The sequence below is a fragment of the Telopea speciosissima genome, chromosome 2 (assembly GCF_018873765.1).
Source record: "Telopea speciosissima isolate NSW1024214 ecotype Mountain lineage chromosome 2, Tspe_v1, whole genome shotgun sequence".
Taxonomy (NCBI): domain Eukaryota; kingdom Viridiplantae; phylum Streptophyta; class Magnoliopsida; order Proteales; family Proteaceae; genus Telopea; species Telopea speciosissima.
This window is the reverse complement of record NC_057917.1, coordinates 12,336,172-12,361,979: the sequence shown is the minus strand read 5'-3', so window position 1 is coordinate 12,361,979 and position 25,808 is coordinate 12,336,172. Positions and strand designations below refer to the sequence as shown.

The 25,808-nt window shown below is 39.1% G+C and overlaps 1 protein-coding gene and 1 long non-coding RNA gene across 3 annotated transcripts in view; one reads left to right on the top strand and one right to left on the bottom strand.

The window, feature by feature from the left end:
* LOC122653063 (ras-related protein RABC2a-like) overlaps positions 1–16,020 on the bottom strand; it is a 27,651-nt gene extending 11,631 nt beyond the window's left edge. Inside the window, exons 1-3 of one of the 2 annotated variants that reach the window (XM_043846996.1) lie at positions 15,978–16,020; positions 6,438–6,623; positions 4,905–4,973 (exon numbers count right to left, since the gene is read on the bottom strand). In XM_043846996.1, coding sequence (XP_043702931.1) covers positions 4,905–4,973; positions 6,438–6,576 — 208 coding nt within the window. In that variant the 5' untranslated portion in view covers positions 6,577–6,623; positions 15,978–16,020. Of the gene's footprint in view, positions 1–4,904; positions 4,974–6,437; positions 6,648–15,977 lie in introns of both variants that reach the window. The other variant, XM_043846995.1, reaches the window with a different exon arrangement.
* LOC122653064 lies at positions 7,944–25,808 on the top strand. Its single transcript, XR_006331697.1, has 3 exons — positions 7,944–7,954; positions 8,875–8,877; positions 25,513–25,808. It is a non-coding gene; the product is annotated as an uncharacterized LOC122653064 (long non-coding RNA).

Genomic DNA, 25,808 nt, shown 5'->3' with positions numbered 1-25,808 from the left:
TCTTCTTCACCATCTTCATCATCTACCTTCCTTCTCCAGTGGAAGTGTCTCCTAGAGAAGGAAAAGGAGGAGGAGGAGTCATGAGAAGTCTTGGCCATGATTGTCCTCATCTGAGAAAGCAAATCAGAGAAGCACAACTCCTTAAGATAGCGGTGAGAGAAAGAGATAGAAAAAGAGAGATAAAGAAGAGAATGAACATTTGGAGATTCTGTTTCCTTCTCATTTGCAGCGGGTTGGGTTGGGTTGTGTTGCAGCAGGTGGTGGGGCCAGTGGGGTTGCAGAGAAAGAAGAAGAAGAAGAAGGAGGAGGAGGAGAAGGGACGATGATGTGGTGGGTCCCATTAAGTTTATTTTGAGGGTAAAATTGGAAAAAAATGGGGGTAAATGTGGAATAGCACTTTCATTAAGGGTATTATGGGCATTTAGTTTATTTTTGGGTGATGAAATCATCACTTAACTGTTCTAATCTAACAGCAGGGGTAGGTTTGTAAGACTATTTCAAAATACAAGGGAGGCAGCCAAATTTTGAAATCCCAGGGGTGGTAGACATAATTGTTTGAAACCTCAAGGGTGGTAGATATAAATTTCCCTTTACTTTAAGACTTTTCTCATTTTAACTAGCAACAATGTAAGTATGAAAAATAATCAAACTTCCTCTTCCAAGGGTGAATCTTCTCTGAGCAAATGACATATTCAACTACATATTGAACATTTATTAGCAGCAAAGATTTGAAACCAGAGAAAACTCATTTACACTCGGTAAGGCAATACAAAAGTAATAAAGACAGAGTGATCATGAGTTCACATCATTAATGACTAATGACTGCCATGGAAAATATTTTGCAGGTACATGCAAGGAGCTGAACGAGTGAAGGCAAGGGCAGGTTCCACTAATACCATACCCTCATCCTTTAGGAATATTGCAAAACCATGAACAACCTGATCTGCTAAACATTCATGGGGCTCATAATTTCACAAGGTAACAGGGGTGGGGGTACACAAAAATAACCTACTGTACCCAATGAAGGTCTAACAATTCCTGATCCGTGGGGATGAGGCAGGCACATAAATGCTTAAACCCGCTCCATTGTAATCCCTATTGAGTTTTAACAAAATATTTGGAATTAACTACATGCACCAAGTTTGGAAGGGCCAATCTAGGCTGCAAGAAATATGATGCTTGCAACCATCTGAACAGTAATTTGATTTGTACCACAGCAGAGATTGATGATAAAATAGTTCAATTTTCTCATTGGCAAGAGGAACTGAATTATTTGGATACAATGTAACATAAGCATACAAAAAAGAGAGAATTTTGCCAAAGTGTAATCCTACATATAGAAACACAAGAAAAAAGGTGACCAAAAAAATTGGTATTCTCTATATATCCATACCAAACCCCCCCCCCCTCCCTGGAAAAAAAAAAAACACCGAGTAAATCTATAGTTCCTCAGGAGTATAGCTACCAAAACCTGAAAATTCTTACATAAGTGTGCCTAATCCATCATGTGGAACCAACATAAGCACATAGCTTGGTCTTAATCCCCAAGCTCAATGAAAATCAATTTATTACACTGTTTCTATACACCACGAGATACAGGGAAAACTACATCTTCCTTAGGATAAAACAACATTTGCTATAGGATCTCAGGCCCCTTGAGAAAAACATTGGGAACACAGCAAGGTGAACCCAAATTAAACAGCTTTGCGAAGAAACACCATACCACCTGATGAGGTTTAAATTCACCTAAGTAATACTGTTGAAATATGTACACCAGAATACCGTGGGGGTATTGTGGTCCTTTTGGGGTAGTTTAATTATTATTTCATTAGGTATAGCCTTGTCTCTTATAGAGTCGGCTTGTGTAGGGGTAATTTAGACGCCTTTGTATTTTTCCCTTTATTATATAGAGGGCTTGTCTGATCAATAAAATCACTCAAGCATTCAAGCATTACAACTTCCATCTTCTGTTCTCTTTTTTCTCCTCTCTAAAGTTACTGGTTACAGGTCCTAGGTTTTCTACATGGTATCAGAGCAGGCAAGGGTACCGAGTCCCCCTGGGAACGGGCAGGTGTTGAATTATTTATCCACCCGTGTCCCCCTTTGGATAGTCCGCCGTGTTAGAGCTCTTGTATGATATACATATTGTTTCCTTCCTTTCTTACAAGGTCGGCCTTTTAGAGGAAGCGGTTCCATCATGGTATTGGAGCTGGACTCTGCTGCAACTTTGTTTCTTCCTATTTTGTTCAAGTTGGGCATTAGTGCTTTATATGTGCCAACTTGAGGGGGAGTGTTAGAATGTTGGAGTGCATTTATTTATTTATTTATTAGTTCAAGCTGGAGTTTCCTTTTGATATTTGTATACTCCAGCTTGAGGGGGAGTGTTGGACCATGTACAACAGAATACCGTGGGGGTATTTTGGTCCTTTTGGGGTAGTTTAATTATTATTTCATTAGGTGTAACCTTGTCTCTATAGAGTCGGCTTGTGTAGGGGTAATTTAGACCCCTTTGTATTTTTCCCTTTATTATATAGAGGGCTTGTCTGATCAATAAAATCACTTAAGCATTCAAGCATTACAACTTCCATCTTCTGTTCTCTTTTTTCTCCTCTCTAAAGTTACTGGTTACAGGTTTTAGGTTTTCTACAAATACGTTTCAGAAATCCCCAATAAATCAAATAGAGTGAAGTTCAATATCAGAAGAATGATAGAACAGGTGTAGACCAAATTCTGGTCAAGTGTAGTTATAATAACAGGGAATAAGATACCCAAAATAGAGCTCAATCCAACGGTTAGATTCAGCAGACAATAAGAGTTTCAACAGAGCAAGTAATCTCCAAAACAGAAACAGCAAAGACAATATAGGAGAAATTAAATAACAGCAGATCAGTGAATCTGATTTTGGTCAAACCCAGGTAGAACGTAAATCTAATAAAGGAGACCAACATATAAAAAACTCAGATTAATCCAAAGGTTAGATACTGAGATCAAGAATTGCCTGATGCTGTTAGGAACCTCAATAAAACAGGGTAATAGAAACTGAAATCAACTTCAGGGAGTTTAGTATTCAGCAGAAAAAAATTGATCAGTTTAATAGACAATGACAACCAGAAACTGATATCTAAATATGCCCCCAACGAAATCAGATTATAACCATATATTGACTGAAACAGATAGCAGGGATCAACAGAATAAATGATAAGCAGGTTACTTGCTTGAAAATAGTTGAGATCAGGTTGCAGGAAAGAAAGAATAAAATAGAAGAGAAGGAAGGAATGACTAAGGGCTTCACCACCCAATAGCCTAGATTAGGATCACCACTAACCTACCACTGCATTACACCACAATAGCACAGCACTGCATCATCACAGACTTGAGAGCAAAGCTTCAATAACAGTATAAGTGGGCTATGTGCTTCTATATTTATAAAAAGGGGACAAGAATCCCACTACAACAATGAAATATAAAAATAAAAAACTAAATAAGAAAGCCCCCCTTGGTCTGAAGTCCTACTTAAAACTCTTAAGGGTTCCAATGTCTTAAAACAAAGGTGTTTCAACTAATTAAAACACTTAAGTAGATGGTGTTCTAATAAGGTGGGACTGTTAACTCAACTGAGAATAGGAATCAACTAACTTAAAACATCAAATAAATATCCCACAATGGGGGTTGAGCTGGTATACTGAGTTTAAAACTGAGTCAACTCGGTAGCTGACCCAGTAAGTTGAATCTATGGGTTGACATTCTGAGTTGATTTTTCTCCTTTGGTATTTGGGAGAATACCATTGATCTGCATCTCATAGTGCTGGAAAAGATCACTACATAATCAATCTAAATTCTGTGGTTTGAGAAGATCCACTTTTGTCAAACACCACAACACAAGCAAAAGTTTCTACTGTTGGTGGTATGGGTCTTAACCAGAAATTGCTAAACAGAGGGCTCGACCACATCTTCAATGAGACGAGAGAGTTCACATACTCTTTAGTCTCGCAATGACATGAGATATCCCATACTCTTGAGTCTCTCATCACATGATTGATTGACACCTCATATAAAACACGGTAATCATCATAATTGTAAGTCAATCCTCCAGCATTATTGCGAATATAGGATTAGATGTGATAGCTTCATTCACAACTTCAAACAATGAGAGGTAGGGATATTTTGGTTGGAGAGGTTGGTTTCAGACGGTGTTTGTGAACAAAACTCTAATCATCCTCTCAAAACCTGATTGTTTACCCACTTCCTACTTTATTATAGCTCACCATTACCAAATAACAGCAGTTTCTCATAATCCCCTTTTGGGAACACATGAGCACACCCCCATTAGTCTCACCATAATAGAATTTTGGTCCATTTCCCACCTGAATTCTTATTCCTTGTGAGAACAAGGCCTGCTAAATGCATGATTTCTTCCAGAAACCAACTCCATGGTTGCCATTCACTGGCAAGCTCCCTTGTTCATTAGGTTGCCCATATTTTTCTGCAATTACCCTGCCCCAGAGTTTCATCATCTGAAGAACAAATTTGAATGGAGAATCAGACCACCCCTCCCCTCTTTGGATTGGTGATAAGTAAAAAAAGGCTCCAATTTGAAAGATATAAGAAATATGTCAATAAATGATTAATTCCCAAGCACTAGAAACAAATATTTTTGCACATGTATCCAAAGACTATTTCATCTCTCAAGCTTGAGTTGTAAGTGATCCTTTTAATGGCTGACATATCTTCCAAGTCTATAGTCAGATGATGAACAGAAGGTAATAAATACACAATGCCTGGATTAAAAAAATATATGCAAGATGAAAGAAAATATGTAAACATGGATTTAAAAGTTCAACCGATAAGGTCAGACAGTGAACTAAAGACGAGACTGGGAAAGACTAATCACTTCCATTTATTACCTGTATCCCAAATTGTGAGCTTCAATCTGTTCTCACCAACTGTGAGTTGCTTAATCTTAAAATCCACACCTGGAAATGGTTAAGACAGAGCTAAATCAACATATGATCAAACAGGTAAGAAAAAGTAGATGGCCAACAAAGGTATACTTAAAGCATCTTATCACCATTTAAACCAAGAAGTGAACAATACAACATTAACAACCTGAAAGATTAAAGATTAAGAAGAGCATCTAGGATGGCACATGCTCATGTCTTTTCCACCAAATTAAATAATACAGTTTGATTAAGTGGCTGTGCAGTACAATAAAAAAGATGCAGCACTCTTGTGGTGGTTAGTAGCATAAGTCTTTCCACCAAATTAAATAATACAGTTTGATTAAGTGGCTGTGCAGTGCAATGAAAAAGATGCAGCATTCTTGTGGTGGTTAGTAGCATAAGTCTTTGACAGTAATCAACAAAAATTACAACAACAAAAAAATTATAAAAAGAAATTAGAAGAAAAACAAAAACATAGATACTGCATTCAGATAGCCATAGCTCATAATATCATATGATCTGGATCACAATATCCCACTGATGTTGATGACAAGCAAGGGTCTAACTCAAGTGCAATTTTGAACTATCAAAACATTCAAACAATGTATTCTCCTCTAAATAGAACACCAAATTCTCTGTGCAAACAAGAGCAACGTTTCTAATGGAAAGTCAGTTCTCCATCAAGAGACAGTATATACATGGATTGAATACTATAGCCTAGTGAACATTACATATATGTGCTTTTCCGTGAACATTTATCCTCCTCCCAAACAAATTCATGACAACTAAAAGTTATCTACTCTCTCTCTTTTCTAATGAATATTCTCGAAAAACAAACTCAGTCTTAGCTTAAATGAACCTTAAACCCTGCCAGATCATTTATAGGGTGTGCTCAATTTTCACGTGCAAACTACTTTTATTGCCTGCAAGCATTACAAAGAGGTGCGAAGAAATTCTGGTATTCATCGATTAAAAAGACTAGAACGAGTCATAACAAAAGTTGGACCGCACATTGTTAATCATTTCCGCTCTGGCTAATTCGATGACTAAGGCATTCTTGAGCAAATTAAGACTTGGAACAATTAATATATAGAAATATAACAGGCTCGAAACTAGGTTCGAAATTGATCGCGTCTGATCTACATAAATCCCAAAGATTGTCGGTCCAAGAATTATGTTCTTCTCTCAGATTTATAGTTGCAGAAAAATTAATCGTAGAAATTTCAAGTATAAAGATTTTTTTAAATATATATCTAAGAATAGGCCATCAGTACTGCAGCCATTCCATTAGACACAAATCGGAAGAAAGTAAACTGTGAAGCATGCCTGCATGCATGATTGAAACACAGGAAACGACAATGAAACTTAGCAGCTCACTTGCTCTCTCAATCTTCGAATCAAGAATGAAGAACCACAAGATTGTCATCAAAATACGACCAGAGCTCAGAAAAACATATAAACTACTCCAAAATCACTTTTGACGGATGGAAGGCGTACCGATGGTGGGAGAGAGATTCTCAACGGGATTGGAGATGAAGCTGACAAGAAGACTACTCTTACCAACGGCAGAATCTCCAATCAACAAGATCTTGAAAGAGTAATCGTAACTATTAGCATGAACCGAAGACGCCCCCATCACCCGAACTCGAAACTAAGATCACTTCCTCCCTCTCTGCAACTTCTGTAACCCCCTCTCTCTCTCTCTCTGATTGATCGGTCGTTCTCGAATATTGATCGTCTTTAGTAAGAAGCCAAGTAGGAGCAATATATAAAGCTATAGAGAGAAAGGAAAATAAAAGCAAATGAGGGAACAAAACAGAGATTCTTGTGCTTTGGAGCACAGGTGGGGCTTGTGCGCTGTGTTATTATAGACAGAAGAGCAGAATAAAAGCAAAGGAAAAGGCCTCGGCATCTACTGAACGAGATGGAGAGAGAGAGAGTCCAAAAACAAGCAGAAAACAGAGGACAAATGTATTCTTTTCTTCCGTCTCTTCTCCACATTCCCTTCCGTCGTTCCGTTTCCTTCCCCACCTGAACACCCCACACTCTACTCATTCTCATTCCTCATCGACCGGATCAGAAAGGAAATAATGGCGAGCCATTGGGGTAAATCGGGAAGGAAAAAAAACCTAAAACAGAACTGGCGGTTACTTTATCTGTTTGGAAGTCCTTTTCTTTAATCCAATTTCTGACTTATTGTGGAATTGAAGAAAACAAACAGAGACCCGTAACGACGGCTGGGCCGTCTACGGCACTTGTCTCTTTTGTTCTCTTCCTTTGATTTGCTCATTGCTTAGCTGAGTCTGCCATGAGGGACTAGCCTTTTGCCACGTGTATGTATGGACTTTTACGTGGCGCTTAAATGTTATAATTTTGTAGATGCTCCATTATGCCATCATATGCTACATGCCCGTTTGTTAATGAATAATGAATTTTCTTCAATTCTTTAAAAATGTACTGCGGTGGGACCAATTGTTATGATCCCAGAATCTGAGAAAGGATTCAAGAATCCTAACAGAGAAAATATCATTAATTCAAGTTAGTGAGGGACTCTTAAGAAGAGGGAGCGAAGAGAGACAAATTAAATTAATTTCTTCATTTTTTTCATATTCAACGAATACAAGAAAATCCCTTTTATAGGAGTAATACAACCAATCCTTTGTTGTTGTAGGTGTGACATCCAACAATTCAACCTTGAGAAGAAAAAAAAAAACTATCTGAATTGAGTTTAGACTATTAAATGTCACATCTAACAGATGGTGAAATCCCATCTACAAATTGTACCGCACTGCACATGTCAAGAATTGGAGAGGATCTTAATCCTGTTTCATTTGGTGATGCCAAAAGTTGGTCTGCATTGTAAAATTGGGCCGATGAATTAATAACACAGAAATGTTACTAAACGCAACCTAAATGTAACGGATTCAACCACCAATCGAATATTGATCAGATCGTTTGTAGTTGGATTAATCCGTCTAATCCCATTTAATCTGATTATAATCCGTTTAAGGACTGTTTATATAGCCTATTTAAGGATGATTTGTAACCAATTAGTTAATTACACTGTTTAAATCAAATTAAATTGGTGGAGATTGATTTGGCCAACCGGGCCGTTTGGTTGACACGCCTTACTTCCGTGAATGAAAAGATAAAGTCTTGGCTTTCGAGTGGTGGATACGTGTGATAGTGTGACTGGAAAGTGGATGGACATGATAGACTGTAGGACCATAATTGGACACGTGTCTAAATTTGTTAAGGATTTTGAAAGATTATGTATGATTCATATACTTTATAGGTAATTTTTTTTCTTAGAATACTATATGATACTTATTCGATTACTTTTTTACCAGAAAAAAAAAATTCCATAATACTTAAAGCTACGACAGATTGATTGTACTACTTTGGAAGATAGGTGGGTGCCATCTGAGATTTCAACCGTCGAATTGGATTCCAAACGACAGCACACCTCATCAACCCATTTTTTACAGAAATGCCCCTCATTCTTTTATCCAATCTTTCGTTCTTCGTAGACCCAATGGCGCAATATTAGGGGTGTAAATTGGTCTGATTTTGAGTAATTGATCTGGTTCTTTAATGGTTCTGGTCCTTACAGTCGGGACTAGAACCAGATCAATAAGTTAATCTACTTCAAACCTAAGATCTAGAATTTTTTATTAATGGATGATTCGGTCTAGTTCTGGTTTTTAGTCAGTTTCAGGTACTATCATAATTTTCAAAATTCAAAAAATTCTTAAGTATACATGTAACAAAATATTTTTCTTTAGTATTCAAATAATTAAATATTCCTGTACAAGCATAAGATAACCAAATATCCTAAATCAATATAAAGAAAGAATGGGTGTTTCAGATATACAGTGGGATAAAAGGATGGGCGACATACTGACAGATGAAGCATGGTCTCTATGAGTTAGAGATAGTTCATACAGAAGCGTTGTGTCGATATTGCTCAGGTTAGGGACACTTTGCCTGAAGTTAGTGTGCTTGCATAAAATTTAAAGGAATACTAAAATGTTTACTTCAATAAAAGAAGAAAAATTATGTGTTGGCAGCTTTAGGATACTTTGATATTGGAGCTCATATTTGCAATAGATACCTTCATAGGTATGGAGATAGAGACAAATCCATTTTCGCTTAAGCTCCGTTTGTTAGCATAGACTATGGGGTGGGATCCTTGTGGGATTGAGACTCACGTGGTGGTAGGGTAGACGACATAAACGGACAAGAATAGGAAAGTAAAGTTCCCCTTTACTTTACCATTCCATAAGTTGTTAGAGAGAGAGAGAGAGAGAGAGAGAAAAGCATTGGCTGTTATATCCGGACTATGGGCAGAACAATATAAAAGTATAAGCAACAGTGCGAAAATATAAATATAAATATTCAAATAATTAAATATACATACTTGTAACTCGCAGAATATTGCCAACGAACACAGAAGGTTGGATCGAGTCGTATCTAGATGACACTCTCCTTAAGGTCTTTAATCGCCCCTTACGAGTGCAGACCGGGTACATACCTCCAAGATGAAATGATCCACTAATCACTAAAAGCAGCACTCCCAAAGTGATTACAGAAGGGGTCCGAAAGTTATACTCAACACTCCTCTTTGCAGAGACAGGAAAAACAAAGACGGACAGAAGCAGAGTAGGAACTCTCTCTGACAGAAACAGAGAAACAAACACTCTCCTTAAGTTGCAATAAACGGTTACAGAAGAAGAAGTGTTTGTTTCTTTGTTTCTGTCAGAGAGAGTTCCTTCTCTGCTTCTGTCCGTCTTTGTTGTTCCTGTCTCTGCAAAGAGGAGTGTTGAGTATAACTTTCGGACCCCTTCTGTAATCACTTTGGGAGTGCTGCCTTTAGTGATTAGTGGATCATTTCATCTTGGAGGTATGTACCCGGTCTGCACTCGTAAGGGGCGATTAAAGACCTTAAGGAGAGTGTCATCTAGATACGACTCGATCCAACCTTATGTGTTCGTTGGCGATATTCTGCGAGTTACAAACATGTATATTTATTTAAATATTTACATTTATATTTTCGCACTGGTTGCTTATACTTCTATATTGTTCTACCCATAGTCCGGATATAACAATCTTAAGGTCTTTAATTCGCACTGTTTCTAACAGTGGTTATTAATACTGTTAAAACAGATATAAGACTATGGCTAAACAAGATACACTTGGTCAAAAGGACACATCCAATGTTGATCCGATTCCAACTAATGTGACTCCTGCTGTTACCACTCTTCAACCAGCATTGGAGAAGATGAGTATTGTTGGAGAGTTTGACAAGATCGAACAATTCAATGGACAGAATTTCAAGAGATGGAGCCAAATGCTTCTTTTTTGCTTTAATCCAAATAGGGGTTGCTTTTGCGTTGAAGGATCCGAAACCACCACAAAGTGAGATTCTGGAAGAAGATGCCAAACGGATTGTATGGATTCAAGCCGATTTTTAATGTAAAAATCAGATATTGAATGTGCTTTTCATTGATCTATACAATGTGTATGACTCATACGAGTATGCATATATGATCTGGAACGCCTTATGCAATAAATATACTCTTGATGATGTAGGAAGCAAGAAGTATGTGGTTGCAAATTTCTTGAATTTTGAAATGACCGATGACGAAAGCATATCTTCCCAAATTGATAAGTTTCAAATCTTGGTGGGAAGGTTATCTAAGGAAAATGTTATCCTTCCTGATGTCTTCGTCACAAGTTCCCTTCTTGAGAAACTCCCTCCCTCTTGGACTGATTTCAAAAACAATATGAAACACAAGAGAAAGGAATGGTCCTTTGAACAGGTTGTGATCAGAATCAAGATCGAGGAGAGGAACAGGAACAAGGACAATGGTGGAAAGCCTCTTGGGTATACAAGACTCAAAGCCAACCTTGTCAAATCAAACAAACAAGGTCATTTCAAAAAAGGTCATCAAGTCAAGAAAGGCAAGAATTTCAAGAAATCAAAAGTGAAGTGCTTTGCATGTGGGAAGCATGGTCATCTCAAGAAAGACTGTCGGAACAAGAAGTCCATGAAATCTGAGAAAATGAAGGCTAATTTACTGGAGGAGGGCATTTTCACCGCAATGATTACAGAAGTAAGTTTGGTTGAAAAACCAAAAGATTGGATACTTGATACGGGTGCAACTCGACATATTTATGGAGATCGCAATGCGTTTGGTACTTACTCTATTGTTGATTCTGGTGATCAAGTTTTTATGGGAAATTTCCAGTCTTCTAATGTTATCGGTAAAGGAACTTTTACCTTGAAGCTTATTTCGGGTAAGACACTTGTCTTGAGGGAGGTGCTTCACGTTCCAAACATCAGGCAAAATTTGGTTTCGGGTCCACTTCTTAATAAGGCTGGGTTTAAACTCACCTTTGAATTTGACAAACTTGTACTGTTGAAGAATGATGTTTTCGTTGGAAAGGGCTATGTGAGAGATGGTCTTTTTGTAATAAGTGTTTTGAACGTAATAAAAGATAAGCTGAGTGCTTCTTCCGTTTATTTTGTTGACTCTTTTAATTTGTGGCATAATAGATTAGGACATATTAGTGGTCCTTATATATCTAAATTATGCAAGTTAGGCCTTATAGATAGTCTTGGAAAGCCACCGGTGTCTAAGTGTACTACTTGTGTAAAGGCTAAACTGACAAAGCGGCCACATAAGTCAGTAACTAGGCAAAGTGATCACCTTGACTTGATTCATAGTGATTTGTGTAATTTTAAATTGTATGAATCAAGAGGTGGCAAAAGTTATGTTGTTACCTTTATTGATGATTACTCAAGATTTACTATGTTGTATTTACTGAAATCCAAAAATGAAGCAAGTGATACTTTTATATCCTATAAAAGAGAAGTTGAAAATCAACTAGGGAGAAAAGTTAAAAGACTTCGAACCGATAGAGGTTCTGAGTATTTTAATCCTTCCAAATTTTGTGAAGAGAATGGTATAATACATGAAACTACAGCTTCATACCAACCACAATCCAATGGAATAGCCAAAAGGAAGAATTGTACATTGAAAGAAATGATGAATTCATTCCTTATCTGTTATAGGTTAAGCCTTGATATGTTGGGGGAAGCTATTCTAACGGTTTGCTACATTTTAAATAGAATTCCTCACAAGAAATCTGGTATAGTACCCTTTGAGTTATGGTTCGATAGAAAACCTAATTTAAAGCATTTAAGGCTATGGAGCTGCTTGGCAAAAGTATTAATACCTGAGTCAAAGAAAATGAAACTTGGTCCTAAAACCTTTGACCATACTTTTATAGGATATGCTTTGCATAGTAATACTTATCGTTTTATAGTTCTTAAAATCATAGAAGGTGTTTGCGAAGAAAACAACATAATAGAATCTAGGGATGCAGAATTTTTTGAAGATATATTTCCTTATAAATCCAATGAAAATGATATTACTAATACTAGTGGTGATTTAAATTTTAAAACTGATGTATCAAAGAGTACAGAAAATGATTCGATTTATCAAAATGATCCTATATCTAATGATAATGATGTAAGTCTTTTGAGAAAAAGTAAAAGACAAAGGAAAGCAAAGCACTTTGGTAATGATTGGGTTATTTATTCTATAAACGAGGATCCCAAATCATATAATTGGGTTGCCCATATTGTGGATAAGGACCCTCTTACGTATAATGAGGCAGTTACATCCCGAGATGCCAATTTTTGGAAAGAGGCAATAAAGAGTGAAATTGATTCATTATTATTCAATCATACTTGGGAATTGGTAAACTTGCCACAAGGCTCCAAAGTGCTAGATACCAAGTGGATATTTCGAAAGAAATTGAAACCAGATGGATCACTTGATAAGTTTAAAGCCAGACTAGTTGTCAAAGGCTTTAGACAAAAAAAGAACTATGATTACTTTGATACATTTGCTCCAGTAGCTAGAATCACCACTATAAGAGTAATGGTGGCTGTTGCATCAATTTACAATTTGGTGATACACCAAATAGATGTAAAAACAGCATTTCTCAATGAGATTTAGAGGAAGAGATATACATCAGGTAACCGGAAGGTTATACTGTGCCTGGACAATCAAATAAGGTATGCAAGCTTGTTAAGTCTTTGTAAGGACTAAAATAAGCACCAAAGCAATGGCATGAAAAACTTGATATGGTACTCATATCAAGTGGATTTCTTGTAAATGATGCCGAGAGATGCCTATATAGTAAATTTCATCATGAAAAATGTGTGTTCATCCTACTCTATGTAGATGATATGTTGATTATGGGCACTAGCCTAGACATAGTGATACATACTAAAAATCTCTTAATATCCAATTTTGAAACCAAGGACATGGGAGAGGCTGATGTGATTCTAGGAATCAAAATCATTAGAAAGGAGAAAGCGATTATCTTATCTCAAACTCACTATGTAGAAAACATGCTTAAAAGTATGGATACTTTGACTTATCATCGGTCAAAACACCAAAGTGATTATCTTATCTCAAACTCACTATGTAATAAATATGCTTAAAAAGTATGGATACTTTGACTTATCATCGGTCAAAACACCTTTTGAGATGGGATGTCATTTACAACGACATAAAGGTGACTCTGTGAATCAGAAAAAATATTCACAGGTTATTGGTTCTGTTTCTTATCTAATGAATTGCACTACACCTGATATAGCTTTGGCTGTGGGTAAACTGAGTCAATATACTCATAACCCAAGCAACGAACATTGGTATGCTATTGAAAGACTATTGAGGTATCTAAAAGGTACCATTAATTATGGCCTTCACTATAGCGGAAACCCAGCTGTATTAGAAGATTTTTGTGATGCTAACTGGATATCAGATACAAATGAATCGTTAGCAACTAGTGAATATATATTTACATTAAGAGGTGGAGTGATTTTGTGGAAATCGATTAAACAGTCCTGTGGGACAGGATCCACAATGGAAGCAGAATTTATTGCCATGAAAAAGACAGGAACTGAAGCCGAATGGCTTAGAAATTTAGTGGCGGATATTCCACTATGGACAAAACCTGTGCCATCGATATCACTTCATTGTGATAGCATGGCGGCTATAGCTAAAGCTAAAAGTAGAGTCTATAATGGAAAAAGAAGGCATATTCGCCTACAACATAATCTTATAAGGCAGTATATAAATGAAGGAATGATAGCTATCAATTTTGTGAAGTCAGAATGTAATTTAGCAAACATGTTCACAAAATCAATGCCTACACAGATATATATAGAATCATCTAAGGGAATGGGCTTAAAGCTTGTGACATAGGTCATGTAATGGAAACCTAACCTATGTGAAGAGGTTTAACTTCTGAATTAGGTTCAAAAGGTACAAACGAAATCACCGGATGACCTAATGAGTACTACCAAAAGTTGCTCATTCTGTTAGATGAAAAGGTAGTACCACCATAATGAAAGAGGTTGATTTACTAACTCTTAATCAAGCCAAATCTCATGAAATGTGGGGGTGTGTTAATTGTGGTGCATACTATGGGTTGACCTAAATGGATGTAGGAGATGAGGCCGCCTACCGATGAGAGTTTTAAAGGCGAACTCTCTAAACTTCCATGAGACCAAGATATGGGACAAGGCCGGGTTCTATTTGAAAAAATAGAATAAAATATTCATTTAATATATAAGGGTACGTCACGTAAAGTCGACTGATAGGATATGGGTGGTGAGCTTGTCGGCTACACCAATGAGAAAAGGTTCAAGAAGTCTAACTTCACCCGTACTCTGTAGCGAAGTTCATCGGACCTAGTGTAGGGTCAAGTCCGAAAGACACCTGCAACGATGTGCCCTATTATGTCTAATATACTCAATACTTCTTGAACTCTATCGACATTTTGAATCTTGTGGGGGATTGTTGGATTGTATTTTAAAAAATTCAATATATTCTAAAAGAATATTCAAAAGGTCTTTATCACTTGTCTAAAAGGTCATTGTCATTGTCCACTTTTATTCAAATTTGAGTTTTCATTTCCCTCCATTTTTTGAGTTGCATTTGTAAAAGAGCCAATGTTGTTTAGTCCCACATTGGTTAGCTTCAAGAATGTGAGCTTGCTTATAAGTATTCATGAGTCCTTAAGGGACATAGGGTTCTTTAGAGAGAAGTGTGTCCTCTCACTTGTATGGGGGTTGGTCTGGGGTGCTTTTAAATCATGCGCGCGCACGCGTGCCAAACCGAGCCGGGCCGAGTCCGAGTCCGAGTCCGGGTGTGGGTGTGGGTAAATAAGAATATCTTATTTTTGTACATTCGTTTTTAATAACTCCATACTATGGATCTATCAATATCTGTGCGTACCTGTGCGTGTAGACACCCAAGCACAAGCACTTGTACATACATAAGGAGACTCCTAAAGTACCTGTACATATATAGGGACGCCTGTACACATATAGTACCTTTAGAACCTGCCTCTATGTATACTATTAATACAAGGGTATTGGCAGGGGTATTTTCACTTCTTCTTCTGTACCCGTTTATTGCAACTTAAGGAGAGTGTTTGTTTCTCTGTTTCTGTCAGAGAGAGTTCCTTCTCTGCTTCTGTCCGTCTTTGTTTTTCCTGTCTCTGCAAAGAGGAGTGTTGAGTATAACTTTCGGACCCCTTCTGTAATCACTTTGGGAGTGCTACCTTTAGTGATTAGTGGATCATTTCATCTTGGAGGTATAATCGCACTGTACTCGATCTGCACTCGTAAGGGGCGATTAAAGACCTTAAGGAGAGTGTCATCTAGATACGACTTGATCCAACCTTCTGTGTTCGTTGGCGATATTTTGTGAGTTACAAGTACGTATATTTATTTGAATATTTACACTTATATTTTTGCACTGTTGCTTGTACTTTTATATTGTTCTGCCCATAGTCCGGATATAACATTGGCTGGTCTTTCTTCTTCTTCTTAAGCCACGATTACCCTCACCACTTGCTTCACTTTGCCCCCTTTCTCTCTATTGCAAACCCATGATTGTCGCCCTCCCGGATGCCTTGCCATCGGCTTCTCTTCACGTATTTTTGTATCTCTCTCTCTCTCTCTCTCTCTCTCTCTCTCTCTCTACCCCTGAATTTCATAGTTGCACTTGTAGATGTGGAGAACTAGAGATATGATTCTGGTGGTGTGGTCTGACTACTCATGTGAGGCTGTCATTACTCGCCAAAGTCTTACGAGATCCTTGTGGCATATGAGAGGGAGAGAGTTTGTACAATTGTTAATTGCCTTTGTTCAGTACGATTTGAGTGGAATAGGGTTATTAAAGTGGATGTTTAACAATGAAGATTGTACCCGAAGCTACCCAAATTTATATATATATATAATCTTCTTCTTCCTCCCCCGGAACCTTTCGGCCTTCCCCCACCATTGGCACATCCTTTTTTTTTTCATGCTTGTAGCTTTGCAGCCCAACCCGCAAGATCCTGTGGGTGTTGCTTGTGGTGACGCTTGAGCTACCTTGGTTCCGCAAAATTCTTGATTTTTGACAAAGTTCCACCAAATCGGTGAAACTTTTATGAGGAGTGAGGTGGGAGAAACCGTTGGCAATATACGTCTTCCTCCTCCCCCTTCCCCCCACCATTGGCACATCCTTTTTTTTTGTTCATGCTTATAGCCTTGCAGTCCAAGCCACAAAAGCCTGTGGGTGCTGCTTGTGGTGGCGCTTGAGCTACTTTAGTTCTGTAAAATTCTTGGATTTTTTGGCAAAGTTCCACCAAATCCCGTGGAACTTTTATGAGGAGTGAGGTGGGAGAAACCGTTGGCCACATGGGCCGACTGGAAAAGTGGTTATGTTTTTGTTGTCAACCTAAACTCTCACCCCAAATAACCAAACGTCCTAACATCCCATTGGGATGGGAAAATTCGTATAATTTTTTCACCCCCACAATCCCACCCCATCAAAACCCATCAATTAAACGGGCCCTTATGGAAGTAACTATTTGACAACGAGGAAAGAGGATGACATGTAGGCTAATGTGGATTAGTTCAGGAAGCCATCTAGTTATCACATATCAGCTCAATGTATCAACAACATTTCACAACACGTTGGATCTTCCTAAGAAACCTACACTTAGTCATAACTATCACTATTCTATGTTATGATTCCTAGCGGGTTAGTTTCGATCCAGTTATCAATTCTGATCCTAAATTGACACCCTTAGGAATCGTTTGGTTACATAAATCTTTTGGATGTGGTTTGATTGTGGATGGTCATCCACTTGAGTTACCATCAGTTGAATCGTAATTCCAGAAAATAAACTATTTGGTTATCATGATTCTGTGACGTGATTCTTCCTGAAAAACTGTTTGGTTACCTTGAGTCTGTCAGTTGGATTTATCCTGAATCTATCTAAAAAACTATTTTGTTACCTTGAGTCTGTCAGTTACTAAACCTTACATTTAAAATTAAAAGACACATTAACAAAAAAATAAAAAATAATAATACGGTTACCATATTAATGTTCCCAAGTAATTAATTAAATCCAATTACCACCCAACCTTATATAACCTAAAATTACTAATATACCATTGCTATATGTGAGTGTGTGAGTGAGAAAAGGGTGGGGTGAGTGTGTGCTTTGGTGTAGGGGTAGCAAAGGATGGGGGTGAGTGTGTGCTCAGGTGTAGGGGTAGCAAGGGGTGAGGGTGACAGTGTGAGTGTTGTGTTAAGGTGTAGGGATAGCAAGGGGTGGGGGTGAATTTGTGCTCAGGTGCTAGCATAGAGGGTATGACTCAATATGTCTCAATAGCTTTCATTTAAGTCGATTGAAGGAATCTCCCATGCATAATTCCCTTCCCTAAACTGTAATAAGTGGAAAATAAGCGATGTGTTAAAAGTTTACATTTTCAATTTTTACTACCCGATGTAAAGCAAACTGAAAAGTGAGTCATTGGTGGGGACACAATTATTCTGCCTTTATGTGACATCACATTCATTCGTTTGCATAAGTATTTCTGTTATGTTAATGAATCCTCCTCAATTTGTCTTCCACATCTGAAACTGAAAATTCAGAAACAAGAGATTTTCAATTAACCAAAATTTGAAGTTGAAGTTAGGCTGAAACACAACACTTCCAATAAAAGGAAAACAAAAGTTCAGATTCCCCCAAATCTCACCCTATTCTGATAAGAAATTAACTAAGAAGCTACTACTACATGAGAGTCGTGATGGAGTCGAACCATCATCTCCTGGGAACAAACCCAGGTGCTCTTCCTTTTGAGCTAAAGACTCACCTACCTACATAAACCATGTCACAAAAACATATATCAACTGAACAAGAACGAAAAAAATATTTGAAGCCAACCCACAGTGGAACTATTAAAAGCAATCAACTAAAATAAGGGAATTTTCTAGCAACATCACTTGAACTTGCATTAGAAAAGAAGAGAATTTTCCAGCTGGGAACACACTCTAATTTAATATGGATTCTAAGCTTAAAGATGGTCCAATTAATCCATGCTGCAAGCTCTAATCCTTAATCCATGCTGCAAACTCTGACCTACTACTAATTGGAAACAAGCAAGATTATGACAGAAACAAGATGGCTTACAAAGAATAGTACAAAAAAAAGGCAAGATAAAGAGAGGAGGGGGGGAAAAGCTGAGTTCAAGAAAATTACTGTTCATAAATGGGAGCAGGAATAGTCCAATCTGAAGGATTGACATTGCTGCTACTATGAATCAACCAATACCTCAGATGGTGAAGCCACCAGTGTAATGGAAAATCTACTGTTAACATCCCTGTTGAGTGTGAAAACCTTCGTCGCCCGGTTCGCCCACGGATGAGCCTGCAAAAAATCGAGTGAGCACAAGAGAGCCGGTGTGGCTCCGGCCTAGGACTCTCCGACGCACAAGTCAGGTCTCCAGTGCAACAACGTAGCAGCTAGTAAAAAGTGAGATGAACGTTTAAGCTCCATACCTGAGTATTTATAGAGGGAGATGAGGCGGTTGGAGGAGTCCTAGTATGGTAGGAGTTCTTCTCTTGGAAGGCTCCACCTCGTTGCGCGGAGTGGAGAGTCATTTTTGGGGTCGGACTCCCGTTAAGGTAAGAGTCCATATCTAAGTATGATTCCGTATAGCGACAGGATTGTGGCTCAATCCTTATCCCGCGATTCTCGGATTATGCTGACGTGGCTCTGCGATTCCCAGCGAGCCGTTACGATGGCTTTTGTGGAGGGCTCGGCCTCCATGGTCGACCTCCGAGCTTGGCCACAGTGGTCGGCCTCAGAGCTCGGCCTCGGCCTTGGCTGACAGCCGTGAGGTCGGCTCAGAGTCGATGGCTGATTTGGGTGGTGCCCCGTGGTGCGGGTGCTCGACACAATTGGCATGGGAGCTGCCTCCAAGCGTATATGTGCTCGGCTCGACCTCGTGCTCGGCCTATGGCTGACCTGGGCGGGCTTGGCTCATGGCTCGACAGGCCTAGTGCTCAACCTCGGGCGGCCGTGGCCTCGATGCTCAACCTTAGACAGTCGTGGCCTCGGTGCTCGGCATTGGGCTGTCGTGGCCTCAGTGCTCGACCTTGGGCGGCCATGGCCTTAGTGCTCGGCCTCGGGAGACTGTGTCTTCAGGGCTCGGCCTCGTGCTTGGCATATGTGGTGTGGGAGTTTCCCCCAGACACGTGTGTGAGCTCGGCTCAGGGCTCGGCAGGCTTGATGCTCGATCACGGAGCCCGACCAAGTTAGAGATGGGGGAGATTACCCTCTTTGTCGGTGCCCAGTTTAGCATCGCGCACTTGGTGCTCGGCCCGGTTCTCGGCGAGCTAAATGTTCGGTCGAGGTGCTTGGCCAAGTGGGGGATGCCCTTTTCCCGGGTGACCGGTTTGGTGCGGCACTAAACAGCTCAGCTCTGTCCTCAGGGCTCGGCTCAGCACTCTCCTTAGGTGGTCCTCGGCCGTATGGCTGATTAGAGAGGGCTTGGCTCAAAGCTCGGTGGAGTGAGTGTTCGGCCATGGTGCTCGGCTCGGCACTCTCCTTAGGCGGTCCTTGGCCGATTAGGGAGGGCTCGGCTCAGAGCTCGGCGGGCCTAGTGCTCAGCCACAGTGCTCGGCCGTGTTGGTGATTAGGGTGATGGCCTTCTCCTTCGGAGGTTGGTTTGATGCCTCACAGTTTGGCTCTGCTCGGTCCTCGGACTGGACTGGGGCTTGACTAGGCATTCGTGCTTAGCGACGATTGCCCTTCGACCATGCTTGGTGCGCTTGGCGACTGCGATGCTCACCCCTGGTGCTCAGTTTGGAGTCCCTTGGCTCGATTCGGTCTGGTCGGTTCGATCCTCGAGTTTGGCTTAGTTTGGCCGACTCGGTTCGGCACTGCACCATTTGTGCTCGGCTCGGCCCTCGGGTTCAGCCTCAAACTATCCATGTGTCACTCTTTGTCGGATGGGGATTCTATGACTCATCAATCCCATTATTTGGGTTTTGGATGGGATTTTTGGTTTTATAAAAGTATGAGAACAGTCTTCAAAACCCATCTTCAGCTACTAACAAGTAACCAAGAAAGGCCCTTGAGAGTTGAGAATAATAGGACAAAATATTCAGAATAACTGGAAGGAGTTAAGCATATTGAAGTATCATAGGTAAAGGCTGAAAAAAAATATATATGATCAGAAAGTAAAGATGAAAAGAACATAGAGAACCATTGACAATATGACCTTTTAAAGAGTGGCCTTAAATATTGACTAGAGGTTTTGCAAAATAAAACGTATCTGGTGATAAGCTCTGCAGATTTCAAAATCACAGCATTCTTAAGTGGAAAAGATGGAGTAGAAGTTGACATTGTTGCATTAATAGAATTAGATATACAAACTTGTGAATTTGAAGTGCCCTTGCTGTGCTTGATCTTTAGCCAACAAATCAAGGTAGGCTCCGTATGGTTGCAATTATAATGGTAAAGAAACAGAGCAAGCACCAGAACTCAAGTTTTAAATAGGCCTTAAAACACACATCATATAAATTAAGAACCAGCTCCTAGTATCAATAATAGGAAATGAAGAACAATGGAACTCTGATTAGTTTGAATTCATAGAACTAAAAGAACAAAAAGTAGAGACTTGAATAAGCAACTAATGCTAGAATTTCGTCTGTGTAGATGTCAACACTTGAAAGAGCATAAGACATCAATATGGTCTGGTAACAAACTCAAGTGTTGCAAGTACTTTAAGGTTCATTTCATATTGTAGGGAAGAATGGAAAACAGAGAAGGGGAGGGGGGACGGATTAGATGGAATACACAATTTCAAGAGTGGGAGCTCTCAAAGCTTAGGTTTGGGAAACTGTGTCAGACAAGATATGATATGAGCATTAGATGTTACAACTAAACAAAAAAGAGGTCATATTTGAGGAATTGAGGTTCCACCACACGAACAGAATCGAAGTACATCCTTATTCGTCTTGGGTCACTCCCAAATATTGCAACAGGAGGCTTGAAAATTACAAAATATTTTTCAGAGTTCAAACAACTAAAATCTTTCTTCATGGTTAACATCCTATGAGTAGGCACTCTGATCAATCTCACTAAAATAAAATGAAGACAATCAAATAAGAAGAAGAAATATACACAAGGAGAAAATTGAATGATGCAGTTCACATAGGTTTCCAGATCGTTTCCACAATGCATGAGTCAAGCTACTGGCCGAGCACACACTGGTCGTAGCAACCCTTCTTGCTGCTCCTCAAATCCTCTTCCTCCTCCTCCTACTATTTCTCTGATCATTCCAGATTTTAAGTTCTGAAAACAAGAATCAAAACTCCAAATAGAGAAACAGACAACCCAAACTCAAACCCAAATAGATACAAATCCATAAAACCCCTTCATCTTGGTGCTTTCTATCTCAAATGAACTCCAAAATAAAGCTAAAACAGAGAATACATGATCCAAACGTCATTTGAGAACAAGAACAATTCCTCTTGAAGAATCACAACCCTATTTGGTTCGATTTTTCTTCTAATCTCAACCCAGTCCCAGACTTTCTTGTTGTTCACCGACTTGAATCAGGTGCTACTACCCATATCTTCTTCTCTTCCGTTCCACGATCTCTCAACTCCTACCCCTTCTCCTTGGTATGATATCTCTCTCTGTCTTCTCCCTCAAGCTCCCACAGAAAGAGACCACTGCCTTCTGAGATTCATTTGTTCTCAGACCGTTCAGATCTTCCAAGAAGGAGATGGAGAGAAGGGCGTGATAGAGGATGGTCCAGAGAGCCAACGCTTGCAAGATTCGTTTCTTCAGAGAAGGAGATGGAGAGAAGGGCATCACCAGAGAAAGGTCGAGAGATGGCCTGGGTCAGACAGGGTCGGCAGAGAGGGAGAGAGAGAGAGAGAGAGAACACAGGTTCAGGCCATGGAAGATGACAATCGTTTTTCCCTAGTTGAAGCAAAAATTGTGATTTTCAGATCATTTTTTGATTTAGGGCAAGAAGCTTATGATTCAAAGTTGGATGATGTTATTTATACTAAGCCTAGAATTTGTAATTCATATCTGAGTTCACCTCTTTAGGTGAATTCAAATATGGATCAAGTTTAGTGTAAAAATCAGAATTATGCAATTCTTGTAATCCATTGGAATTAGGCAACCAAACGGTTTTATTAATTTAGAATTATGGTCCAACAGAACACCGTTCTGTTGATTTACACAACCAAACGCTTCCTTAAGTACATACGATGTCCCAGTTCCAAAGAATGAACGGAACAGGATGGTTGAACTTGATATCAAACAATTCAAACTATCCGATGTAAACGTAAACCCATGCCATTTTTTTTTGGTCTTCCTACTCAAGGGCCTACAAGCCAACTACAAGCTAAGGGGGAAGGCTAAGACAAGCCCACAATCTACAACTATGCCGGGGGGGGGGGGAAGGGGAGGGGTGTCTTTTTGGCACAATATGCAATCCATGAGAGTCGATCCCTTGGCCTCCTGGGGAGCATGCACTCAACTTGCAATACCTCCAACCAACCGAGCTGGCGGTTGTTTGCAACCCATGCCACTCGGAATAGGTTTTTCTTTCTTTCCCAATTTCCCCTCACAATCTACGCATCATATTACAATTTGTGCTCTTGGTTGGCCCTTTTATTATTTTAATTTGCCATGTAACAAACTTTGGGGCCATTATCCTTAGTAACCTATGGGCTTTTGATAGGATTGAGCAAAAAAATATTGTTTGACGCATTATCTTGGCACATCTAGGACCCTCTCAATCATGAATTTAAATCATGGAACCGATCATGGCCGATATTGATATAGATTGTCCATTATAAAGTTGGATCAGACCGATTCTAGATCAAATGGTTCTTCTTGTTAAAAATCTCATCCATATCGTATTGGTGGATACATATCAAGTCAGTTACAATATGGGCCACTTTGTAAATACAAATTGTGTTGTAGATTTGTGCTCTCAATGGTATTATGTGACAAACTCTATTAAGCGGAAACTTCACATGTGAGCAGGAAACATGATTTGAAAGAGCAAAAAACAGACTGAATTGGCCGATTTGAGAAGATCCAGATCAGAATCAATCGAGGCCAATCCCGACTCCGGCTGATCCGAATCGAACCAATCCTGTACGGATCCTGGTTCACTTTTCACAGAATCTATTTATAGCGCAAAAACACCATCTTCTGTGAAGAAAACTTATTTTAGGGAAAAAGATCATTACTAGGCTGCATGCAGCCAACGCCTTGACACAATACTATCCAAAATGACTGTCCCACCCCCTTGAAATGAAAAAAAAAAATCCCATGATGCCATTATTTGCCCTCTTATTGACCCGTGCTTGTGCAAGGACCACGTAACCTAGCATTGATCTTTTGCCCTTATTTTTATTATTATTTATATGAAAGATGCGTGCAGTGAGTATAAGAGATTATCGTTTGACGATCTTACCATCTCATACACCCCTGAACCGACATGATGGGATCCACTCTTAGGGGCCTACGAGAATGTTCTCATACCTAAACCTAAGCTAGCCTCCTATAAAGGACTATAAAGGATGTAAGGATGATGAACGACCAATATGACAAATAGATGGTTAAAGGTCGAGGGTCCCTTCTTGAAGTAGACCACAAAATGTGAGCATGCCATACTGGGAAAAAAAAATGTACGCATGCATGATCTTGTGAAGTTATATATTTTGGAATTCAAGGAAAGCCATCATTGAAACATGATGACTGCTTAAAGAAATAATTGTCATTTTTTTAAAGAGAGGGGGGGGGGTGGTGGATTAAAATCCTCTTCGGTGCCCACATCTGCCAATGCAATGCATTGCGAACGTTGGAGCTCTACACCTGGCAAATGCCAAATCCAACGGTGCCGAGCTCGAGCTGTCAGTTTTTTTTTTTTCTTTTTTCTCGAGCTTGACACCATTGGATTTGGCTTTTTCTAGGTGTCGAGCCCCGGCATCAGTACTGGCATATGCAGGCATCGGGGAGGATCTTTTCCGGGGGTGGTAGGTGAATGCTTCAAAACATCAAATATATTATCTAAAAGTGTTTCATTTAAATACAAGACTCTAATAAATGACACCCTTAGGTGTGTTTAGAATTTGACATCTCCTTTTAATTGTCCCTCATCTTATTCTCAAAAGCTATTTATATTAGGGTATAAAAGAGCTTTCACAAATAATTTGAAAGTGACTTATCTTTATGTCATTATCAAAAGTTGTCATTGTTATGCACATTTTTTTGAATACACTTAAAATTACGATATTTATCCTCATTGAAAAAAATTGTATTGTTCTAAAAGGCAAAAAATAAAATTACAAATTATTTGACACCTTGATGGATATCAATATAAAAATCTCTTTAAATATTTATTGGGTAATTTACAGATACCACCCTTGAGGTTTAACGAAAGTATAATTTCACCACCCAGTTTTGGATAATTCTGTGTACCCCTTGAGGTTTACAAACATTAACAAATACACTCATTCCGTTAGTTCATGACTAACAGTGTTAAAAACATGGGGTGAAATGACAACTTTGCCTTTACAAATAAAAAAAACCCTGCAACTCATCTTCCCCAAATCAATTGGGGAAGATGAGTTGGAGGTATCCTTGTAGGGAACACCATGAAAATCTGCACTGATTTCATGGGAACCCATTTCTCACGATATTCAAGCATGATAAGCATAAATCTAACTAAACAAAACACAAGCATAAGGTCTCAACTGCATTTTTCAGGCGTACACAAAATGATACTAATGAATGCTGCAAGTAAATAAGCAGAGCCGCAACTTGAGTTGACCACTCTTTTCCATGCCCAGTTCCTCTCTAAATTCCTGCAACTTGAGTTGGGGATTTTGCTTATTTTTTCTTCTCCTACTCCAACAATTCGAAGACTCTTTTTCTATTTCAACATGGAAGAAATGGAAAGATGGGAATCGGCACTTGTCCCTGCATACTTGGTGTTAAACCCACATTTTCTCCCTCACTAGACGTCCTATTCTGACATGCCCTTTGATCAATGACCCATATTTTCCCCAAAAGGTTGATCCTAACCCTCACTTTCTCCCGTTCTTCAATGGTTCAACCTAGGGCTTTTCTGGACCTAAACCCTCATTTTCTGATGGATAGGAAGGTTTGGGAGGCTATTCGAATTGGTTGCAGAACAGGGTTAACAACACCAAGAATTGGAACAACATCAAGAGTTGCTTGATGGATAGCAAGGTTTGCCAAAGTCTTGTTAACCAAACTGGGAATGAGAACGTACAACAGTTCTATAAAACGAACTTGTCTCCAATTCAGGTATAAAATAGTTACTCGTTACCCAATTCGTCTCATTCTGGAGTTCTGACTTCTGAGAGTTTTTTGTTTCATTAATTTCCCCTTTTTCTTTACTTTCGTTTAGTTTATGCCATATTTTCTCTTATTTTG